At 38.1% G+C, this 10,759-nt stretch overlaps 1 protein-coding gene across 4 annotated transcripts in view; it reads right to left on the reverse strand.

The window, feature by feature from the left end:
* NHS (NHS actin remodeling regulator) overlaps window positions 1-10,759 on the reverse strand; it is a 274,760-nt gene that overhangs the window by 6,862 nt on the left and 257,139 nt on the right. For 2 of the 4 annotated variants that reach the window (XM_044429809.1, XM_044429824.1), the window contains exons 4-6: window positions 8,385-8,447; window positions 6,096-6,288; window positions 585-716 (exon numbers count right to left, since the gene is read on the reverse strand). In XM_044429809.1, coding sequence (XP_044285744.1) covers window positions 585-716; window positions 6,096-6,288; window positions 8,385-8,447 — 388 coding nt within the window. Of the gene's footprint in view, window positions 1-584; window positions 717-6,095; window positions 6,289-7,668; window positions 10,708-10,759 lie in introns of those variants that run through there. The other 2 variants (XM_044429834.1, XM_044429818.1) reach the window with 2 other exon arrangements.

Raw genomic sequence — 10,759 nt, forward strand, 5'->3', positions numbered from 1 at the left:
TAAGTCAGCTGATATAATTTTATGTATACTATCTGTATAAATTTAAAGAAAAGGAAAATAAACAAACTGGAGTGGTGAAAAATTGCAGTGTATTCTTAAAGTCAAGAGCAGTCTAGAATAAACATTCAACAGGTTTTCTGCATAAATCAGTGACAATGTATCATCACTTTGCAGAATTAAGTTCTTTCACTTCTCTTTTGGGTCCCTTAGCTACAAGAAAAAACTTTCACTGGTTCTAGTTACTTTTTATGTACAAACTATGGCATAGAAACAAACAAAAAGAAAAGCATACAACAAAAGTAACTCATTACATTTAAACAATAAGGGCTGGACAAGTAAGATCTATATTACTCAATAAGGCCCACAGCACACTGACACTGAAAGCTGTAATGAGTAATATAGTTTGACTGGCAATAGTAAATAAAAGAGAGACAGAAACAAAATTAAATATCCTGAAAGCATTATACTTAAACTACAATCATAAAAGCCAAAGTGTTCCTTGGAAAGCTCTTTGGAAGGCAGGCTATTGCTGCAATTAAGGCAGATATAATTCTATCTAGTCAAGAGTTTTATTTATACTACACCTATTTCTTGTTGGACTCTTCTGGGGATGCCAGAGATGGTTTTCCTCCTTCTCAATTTCCGTCTCCTCTGTAGTACGGATTGTGAATGAACAAGAGAGCAGCGTATACTAGCCTCTCTGTCAAAACCAACTCCTGCAACCCATAAATAGGTCTCATTAGCTTTTAGAAATAGTAAACAATTGGTTATGACTGGAAGACAGTGCACTGAGTGAGTGGACAGTGAGCACTTTGGATTGTGCCTGCAAATAAATAAAAGGAAAACCTTGTACAACTCTTAGGAGAATTATTCACCATGCACCACAGTTCCATTTCTAAGCCCTATTCCATCTGAGCAGCCTGCATTGCCAAAAGTCAAAAAAGCAGAAGGGGAAGTGAAAAGGTAGGGAGGACTTGCACACTCTCATTAGCAAGGGACCTGTTATTGTGATGGCTTATTCATGTATTATGAACTCGCAGGCATCACCATTAGCATCCAAGATGACCAGCAATTTGTTCAGCTGAAATTGTTTTTTAAAATCTGCCTTGCTGTGAAATTGTGGGAGGTCAAGGTACTATGGCAAATCTGACTGTATGTTTTATGTCTTTGCCTATTTTATTAAAACGTGTTGAAGCATAATGGAGGATCAACTATGTTTTCCATCAGTACTTACGGAAGAAGTTGAGTCAATCTGATGTTCAGAATATAATCACTGAATGATTCATGGTTCAATCAGTGTAAATTCGGCAACTGGAATAATTTCCACCACTGAACAGATTTTATCATAATGTTACTCTCAATGGCACAGCCCAAGCTCTTTTAAGTGTCCTTACATCACATATTTATTTTTAACTTATAAGGCTGCCCTGCATTCCCATTAGCTTTTGCCTAACACTTACATTTTCCCACATGAAGAACAGGGCAGAATCTTCCCAAATGCTAGCTTTCCCTCATAATAGGGAACACCTGAAAGGTGTAAACTAAGTGTAAATGCTTTTTAAAAGGGAAAGTTCTGATTACAGTTTTTACAAACAAGATGGAGTCTAGTATATATTGTTCCTCAAAGCTGGGCAGGTCTTGATTATTTTTCAGCTAGTCTATTCTCCTCCCAGACTTTCAGCTGGGGGTATTGGGAATTGAAACTGAGACCTTCTGAATGCAAAAGCAGGTCATCCGTCATTAAGCTGGAAGTCTGACTACGAATAGCATACTTTGTCCACTCATTGCTTCCCCTCCGTAAGTAAGAGAGTCCTCTTTGCATGTGTTCATGAAGCTTAAACCCTATGCTCTGGTAGCATAGGGTAATATAGAAAAATGCCTTACACCCAATCAGACTGCAGATGGTGAGGGTTCTGGACAGTCTTTTCCGGCCCTGCGAGGCTAAATCTGAGAATGGAATGCACGGCATGCTCCGCTGCTGCGCAATGATCCTCCTCCATATCATTCTTATTCTGCAAAGGAGTTCTATGAATATAGAAGATACAGGTGCACATCCAGATGCAACAGCCTATCACTGTATTTATATGTTTCCATTTGAACCTAACAGATATGCCTGATGCCCAAAGGAATATACATTTCCATCCCTAGACACAATCAAGATGCAAAAAAATTAAAAATGTGTTGGGTATCTAAATAGCCAGCAGTTGTCATGAGTTGTCAAGAGCCATTGGACACTGGCAGGTAAGAAGCAAATCTGAAAGGCCCATTAACTATGTATCTGGCTAAAATGTACCTTATGTGCAATAAAAAGCCACCCCGAGGCTTTGTTGCGATGGGGGCAGCATAGAAATGTTTTAAATAAATAATAAATAAAATCTTCACTTGAGTTTTTAATAGTAAATCTCCTTTCATCAAAGAGTTGTAACTTGGCCAAAGTTCTTTCAGGATAAAGGTGTCAGGGCGATAACTAAACATTGAGGATATCATGGTATAATTTGAGACACAACTAGAAGAACTAAAAATGGGGAAAGGGAATAGAAGCCCCAATAAATTATTGACCCAAAATCTACAATTTCATTGCTGTATAATTATATCAATCATAATTATACATGGACATACACATACATAGTACATTACATACAAATGTGAAACACTAAAAAGTAACTTTCTGGTAAAAGTTCTTCTTGAAATCTACTACAGGAACCCCAAACAATAACCCTATAGCAACCATCACCAGGACATTTTTTTTTTAACAACGAACACAAGCTTGCTACAAAATTTTACAGCTGTAATAAATGGACAGATAATTGTTTCTCTGGAGAAAAATGAAAAAGAATGCCCCCTCTCCCCCAAAAGCAAACTCTAGAGGCAGTAGGCACACTTCAGTGTTTTCTGTTCTTTTACATAAACAAATAAAAAGTAGGAGGAAAGGGGTGTGTGGAATTGAATTTAGAACATTCTAATCTTTCCAAAGAGTTTCAGCAATTTGTCTTTTCTTGGAAATATCTGACCTCTCCAGCAATATAATGGGAGTGGGAGTAGGAGTAGTGGAAATGTAGCACTTAAATTGTGTAATTGTGAATTTCTCTTTATCATGAAAAAAAATTGTTTGAACCTTCAAAGTAAAGCTTGCACCTAAATCCCAAGCACATTGGCTGGAACTACCATGTTGGATCTTAAAAAACGCTTTAGACTTTGTTTCATACAGCAGAGAATTTTTCAAGCACAATTCATCATGTGACATGGGGATCAACTATTCAAACAATTCTACTGGACAAACCTTTTGTTTGAGCTTAACCAGTTCTTTGGGTCTCGACTTTTGAACATATACCACAATCTTTGTAAAAGTGAGGTGAACTCAGACCCACTGATTTAATTCAGTCCAATTCTGCACTGAATTGTGACCACTGATAAAGAATCATGGGTAATTCTTGCAGGGTGTATAATGTTTAAATGGTACTGATCTGAAGTGAAGCAAATGTTCCCTCCAACACTTGACAAACTACAAAAAGGTAGAGACAGAAGACATTTAATTCTTCTTTGGTACAAGAGGAAGCTAAGGCGGAAGCACAAATATGGATCATATCTTCCTGTGATCAGGAGCTAAAGAATAACATGGTGGTTGTGTGTGCACTTAACCCTGTGTCTGCTACTCAAAACCACACATATTCCAAAGGTGTGTTTCTGACCCTGGAAAATATAGGGATAACCACATCCTTGTCCTGCTGGAGCAGCTGGTTTAGCCCTGCACTGGTGTATCCTCCGGCTTTCTTGTCTGTTAGGTTCAGCTAGCTTCCAGTCAATTTCCATAAAGCTGGAAGGGTGTGTGTGAGTGGGGGGATTATTCCTTGTACATGTGCAGCATGAAGTTAATCCCACTACATCATGATAAGGTGTGTAAAAGAAATAAAAAATAACTCCAAAGGGGATGAAAACATCATCAGGAAACGAGGGCTTTTCTCTGGTAAGAAAAAACTTTTCTGTAGCTACAAAGTTTCATTAGAATTAATCAGACATCTAAAGAATTATGAGGAGGCACCTCTAAGCTGATTCATTCTGAGTTCCTTTCTGTCAACAGTTCACTCAAGTAGACGATTAGTCTTAACAATTATTTGTACTCTGACACTAGTTCTGATCATTTATAAACTGACTGTAGAAGACTAGTCCTCTTTGTCCGTTGCGGCAAAAGCAACAAAGGGTCTTGTGGCACTTTTAAAGACTAACAAATTTATGCTGGCGTAAGTTTCCATGGACACTGTCTACTTTACCAGCTGGGATAGCAACCAGTAGTGCCTGTTACAGCAACCCAGACTTGTAGAAAAGGAACTAGAGCTCCAATTTTTTTACGAGATGCACTTGAAGCTTTGAAAGATACAGGAAAAGATAATTCTCCTTCCTTCCCAGTGTGATGCCCTCCATATGCATTGCAATGGCCGGGGAAGGTGAAAGCTACAGTCCAACACCTCTGGAAGGCATAGTCCTAGAGAAGGCTGGACTCGATATAAAGAGCAGAAGCCAAATCCTGTGGAAAGAGCAAGGAGGGTTTAAGCTATGGGGCCTCAAAAGAAAAGAAAGGAAAAACCTCTCATGTTGTTTGCATGGGTTTGTGAAACAATGATCACCATTTCCTTGTATGCAGCTGCACGCCAATCAAGAAAATCAAATCCAAACCAATGTTAGTATTTTCTGGTATTTGTCATGATACTGTTGGATATATGCCCCATTCCTAAGCACTGAAGAACCGATGCTGTGAATATTATAACCAAGTAGATACGTGTCTGCATGCCAAATGCAGTGAAAAAAGATCACTGAAAATGTGTTACCATGGTAATAAATTAGCTGACTGACATGATCTATGTTTTCTATTAAGATGACCAAACAGTGGCTTATGGGCCACATTCAGGCCCTGCTTTCCAGTTCTTCAGCTTTTGACACCTGTCCCAGTAGTTTTTCTATTTAAGGTAATACTCTCACCATGGAATGAGATAAAGAACCAAGAAAATAATGTGCTATTAATGCAATGTTAAACATTGTTTCTGCTTTATAAGAACAGGGCTGCAAGACCCTCAAGCTTGTGAGGCCCACCTACCTCCTTTATTTATTTATTATTTTGGTATATGTTAAGAGGAGATCAAAAACTTCTGCTTTAAATTTAATCAGAGTTAGGTTTGAACTAGGGAGATAACAGCTTGTTCTAACTTTGGCTATGTAAAGTAAGCCAGGATCAAACCATTAGTAGATAAACTGGTTTGTAAGTTAACTGAAGTTAGAACAAGCCACAATTTCTTCAGTTCAGATGTGATGCAAAAAAAGATTAATTCCAAAGCACATGTGGAAGCTTTTGCTCTTCTTGCATAAAAAGAGGAAGGTATGGTAGCATGAAAGCCCAAGGGTAATGCAGGATTGTTCTTATAATGGGAAACCATAATGAGGAAATAAGACATAGTTGTTCAGGTGTACCCACACACTCACACGTACACACTATAAAGATATATAGATATTACATGCTAACACATGAAGGGAAATTTAAAATAAAATTTACATAACAGACAGTATTCAGTACTGCAATTGCACTTCTACTTGATCTATTGTGCATGTAGGACACATCATGAAAGATCAAGAATCCTAGGAGTTGAAAAGTAACCTCCTAAACAAATTGAAAATTTTGTTTTCAGATCTGGAACTGGTCAACAGAACTATTTCCTGCAAGCGCCACTGACCTCCCCCACTTTAAAAGAAAGAAAACAGCCATGCCATCTCAGTCCAGATATAACAGCACCAATGTCAGTGGATATTCATGAGATACCACTTTAGCTCATTTAGAGCACAATTCTATGCTCTAGACAGGAAAAAGTCCTATGACTTCCAGCATCCTCCAATTAGTACTGCTGGCTGGGGAATACTGAAGTTGTAGGGCTTTTGCTTTCTAAACATGCTTAGGATTGCATTTTTACAGTCTTGTTAAATTCTTGCCTCAGACATTTTGGCATTTGCTGCTCATAAAGTCCTGGGTTTAGAGACATGCTCACCATAATAAAATTAATGACTTGAACCACCTTTTTGTCAACAAAAAAAGAAGTACAAGAGATCTGTACCAGTGACATTGATGGGGATAATGCAAGAGGAAATCACTTGGGCATCTCGTTTCATTTTCTCCTCTGGAGTTGGGAGAGGTAGTGCTTTGCTCCAATTCGTTTGCTTATCCAGTGTAGAAGGGATATTATGTATTGGATTTTTCGGCCTCTGCCCTAACATGACATCTGTATCTTCTTCCTCCGGAAGGTGGGACTGTAAATGAATACAATAAAAATCAGTATCTAACCTTTCATGATATTAAGTTACTTTTAAAAAAAAGATCAGAAAATGGAATTTGGAAATAGATTGCAGAGAAGCAAGTAACAATTCTTTACAACTAATAAGTAATGATATTCCTTTCTTTACACTTAGTAAAAAGGAAGTGAGAAGCACTTATTGGAAATATCTAGCATATGAGTTTCCAGTGCATGGATATAATTTCCAGTCAATGCTTAAGTTTCTGCAAGCATATTCCTTGTTACTTTGGGTTGTCTTGGACCTCTACTCCGTATGCCATTTTAGCAGCTGTGTAACTTTGCCTTTTGTTTTGTTAAGCATGAATGAACATCCATGTCAAATCAAGTGGATGCAAATTTTCTACCTGTCAGTGTATATTTTTACAAGCCCATATAGCTTAAAATTTGAGCTAATCTTGAATAATATTTTTGGAAACAGGTAACATTTTATTTTAATGACATTTCATCATATTCCTAAATCTTATTAGTTCAGATGTCCAAACATGTTCAATAAAACATTTCTAAAGAGGAGCTATTTAGAATTTCAGCTTAAGAGCCTGATCCTACCCTTGTTTACTTTAAAGCAAGTTACCCTGAAATTCATGGGACAAGCTTCTGAGGAAACATAGGGTAGGTTTGAGATGTGTGTTTAAAATCAGACTGTTGAGAGACACAGCAGTAACTGGATATTAAGAGAAACGACAAAGGCTGACCCATCACCTTAAAGTCTTCAGAATTAAATCTAGAAAACATGCAAAATAATTTAGAATAGGCTATCCAAAGTGCAAGACACAAAAGATAAATAGGCACTAACAGAGTTCAACTAAATCAAAGGAGGGCGTCATTTTTTAAAAGAATGCAGGAACAGTCATGCTTTGTTGCTTCACTAAGTTGAGAGTAAAAGATTAGAAGCAGTTTGCTGAAATCTGTCAATGGCAAAGCCACATCTACTTGAACAATAGGGCATATATAATATTTTCAACGTTTTTAAAGTTCTTACTTGCAGCCCTGCTGCACTGAACAGTTTACTGGATTGTTCTAAACATGCATGTTAATTTCAGATGTTAGTCTGAACTTCATAGGTTCTGGATGCTGTCTTTAATTGCCCTTTTCCCTGAAATAGCTTGGTTGTTTCAGTGGTGATTAAAGGGCCAGTATTTACTTATTTTTGTCAATGCATTTAATATTTACTATTTTCTAACATATAATAACTGTCAAATAACTATAGCTGATTCTTAGTCCAATATGCCACGCAACACAATCCAAAAGACTCACAACCATGTTTAACTCCTTACTTCTATACTGAAGGCCACACTTCACAGCTACTAATCCAAGTTACATGAAGCCATTTGCTTACCTTGTCAGAATCATCTGCAAAACTACCCGCCCAAAAAAGAAAAATAAAAGGGACCCATCTTCCCCCAAAGTATTTTTTTCCATCCCTGGGTCAGAAAAACATTGCAGCTTCCTTTATCTGTTCAGCTTTTGTGCCGTTCCCAGCAGACATGAATAGCTCATATAAACTACTAGCACAAAAGACTTTGTTTCCTAGGTAACATCTGAAAAAAAAGTTGGTGCATAAAAAAAAGCTCCACATAGCCTGTATTTTGTGGCTGATTCCTTCCCTGCATAACAATAGCATGCTGGACAAAGAAAGTGAAGTGACCTGACCACAAGCTCGGACTGTCTGCCAGTGCTGCTCTTCAGCAAACAATAGCAGTGATAACAGTCCCGAGAACAGATACTTGCTTTGCGTCAGTGTCTTTTGGGTGTCTTGTGGTTTTCCAAAATCTCTGCCTATTTTTCAGCAATATGCAGAATCCCTTAGAGACAAATTTGGTCCGTGCCTTTAAAGCTAATTAGTAATTGGAACGACTAAGCCTATTAAACTTACACCAAGTTTTTTCCTTTTTTTTGTACGGTGGAGGGCAGGAAAGTTGGTGCTTCTTGTTGATAAGAGTGCAACAACAAAGACAACAAAGTTAGTCAGCCAAAAAGCAAGCAAGAGAAAGGATTAGGGATTGAAAGGGATAGAATGAACAAGAGGCTGTTATTTTAGTGTTCTTCCAATACCTTTCTACTCCATGGGGTCATGTGGCAACACTCAGTGGGGGAGGGCGAGCGGGTGCTGTAAAACTATAAACATGAAATGTGGAAAAATGATTACAAAAATCAAAACACATAAAAAATGCTCTTCAGACAAAGCATATCAGCGTTGCATGGAGTTTAAAAGATGTCTTTACTACAAACAGACTTCCTAGTGGGGAAAAGATGCCAATGTATAAAAGTTTACTTGGAATGAGGACACTTGTTGTCAATCAGGTTTCGCTCCCCAAAACCTTTTCCATCTGCTTAACTTCTGCACATAGCTGTTAGTTACATGGAGGGATGTTAATGAGTATAAAAGCAATTATATGTTCAAATTTTGGAGAGCTAATGATGCTGTCCTTAAGGTGGCAAATGAACATCTTCCAGTGACCACTAACATCTTTGCTTCTTTATGGTTTTGGGACCGCATCATTACAGAACTTTAAAGGTTTGCTCAGATTTTCTCTGGCTTATGCAATGGGTGCAGAGTGTCCCAGATATTTAACTTGCCCCTTCCAAGAATGCTAGGCTCGTGTTATGTAAGAAATTTGTTCTGATGAAATGGAAAATGATGTTAGAACATTGCTGGGTGCAGAGCTATAAAACATTTTAAGCATATAATCTTCAGGATAACAACAAGCAGTATGTGCTAAGAAAAGTATCACCAAAGTTTATACTCACCTGACTTGGAATATGAATTTATACTCCAGCTCATAATGCTCACTTGGATTATAAAGCAAGTACTATCTCCTTGAGCACTATTAGGGGAAGTGTATTCCCAGAGCTACTTCTCCCAGTACCATTGGGCAAAGTGCCATTTCTCTCAGCTAGATCTTTTCTGCCTCAAATCGTAACCTGACCTATTGGGTCTTCTTCAGTGCCCTGAACATTGAGGGGCAGAATATCAGATACTTGAGTCTGTAGTATAGGGGTCAGGCACCTTAGAAATATCTCTTGCACCTGGAATGTTGCTGACCATAATTGACAATATCTCAAGAGGTCTTCAGTGAATCCTCAGTCTTGCCCAGCAGGCACGTGGGACAGAAAAAGAGCAGTGTTGCAGGATTTGCGGGGGGTTGTTTGAGGGAGGTCCTGAGCCCTGATTTTTTTCATTCCATTTCTGTTGGCAAAAAGTCTATCAGTAAGTCTAAAAATTACAATCCAAGGACATGATTTTTAAAAAATTCTAACATGTAAGGCGTAAGAACAGCTTAAAACAGCTGAAAAAGCAGTTACAATAACATTCTGGGACCTGATATAACAATTGGCATTACAATCTCATCATATGCTATCAGATGCCTCGTGTCAAAAGATGACAATATTGGTGCCAGGTAGATTTCAGTGGGAAGACCATTCCACAGCCAATTGGTTACAACCAGGAAGGTTAGATCAACCACAGTACAGGGTAAGATTATGTCCCTTGATTCGTACCAGTCACTTTTTCAATAAGCGACTATTTACAGGAATTACTGTCTTTACTAGATTTAAGCTGCCTTTGACTATTTAAACTTTCTGCTCACGCAGTGCATGTCAAAATGACTGCATTTGCACAGTCACATGGCTTGTTAATCGCACTGTACATACTGTGGGTCACATACTGACACAATTTCCTTCAGTTGCCCTCACTGGTGTGGTTTGCTATGCCATGTAAACCTGGTGAAAGTGGGTTGTCTCCCTGGTTAACAAAGATCCAGAGCCCATGTGCTGTTTGCAGTGATCAGACAAACTACCCTACTTGAAGAAAAGCTAAATAATTTGCTAGGGAGATTGGCTCTTTTACCCAACTTTTGATTTTGGGTCTTAATGGACTTTTTCCACAAACAAACAGGTGCCAGACCCTTCATGGAGTGCTTACTGATGCACTGTAGAGTATTTGTAGAGTATTTACTGATGTACTGTTTTTGTCATTCACATCACCCTGGATCTGAATTATTTGGGAACTGCCTGATATATGTCTTCAGCAAAGTTAACTGAAATTATGAAGTAGTTCCTATAAATATATATCATACAAATGTTTCCTAAATATTTCATTTTATTTCCTGATAAATTCTCTCACTCTTTTCCAAAGGTAATATTGATAGGTGACTTTCTATCCTACATCCTGTGTAGTTCTCCATGAAATGGAGTATTTTCACTCCAACTAAGCCCAGGGTTAGCCAATTTGCAAGGTAAAGAAAAGCCAAAGTACACAGAGATTATATTTTACAGTGGTAGCTAGTATACTACCACTATATCCCTTAAACTACTGGGGGATGGGGGAAGCAGAGGAGAACTATCCGCCCAGGGATCCATTGTGAAGAATATAGAATGGCACACTAGAATTAGGGTTTTTCAGAAGGCAAGAAGGGGCATTACAGTGG

This window comes from Varanus komodoensis, unplaced genomic scaffold (assembly GCF_004798865.1).
Source record: "Varanus komodoensis strain SLA01 unplaced genomic scaffold, ASM479886v1 scaffold1, whole genome shotgun sequence".
Lineage (NCBI taxonomy): Eukaryota > Metazoa > Chordata > Lepidosauria > Squamata > Varanidae > Varanus > Varanus komodoensis.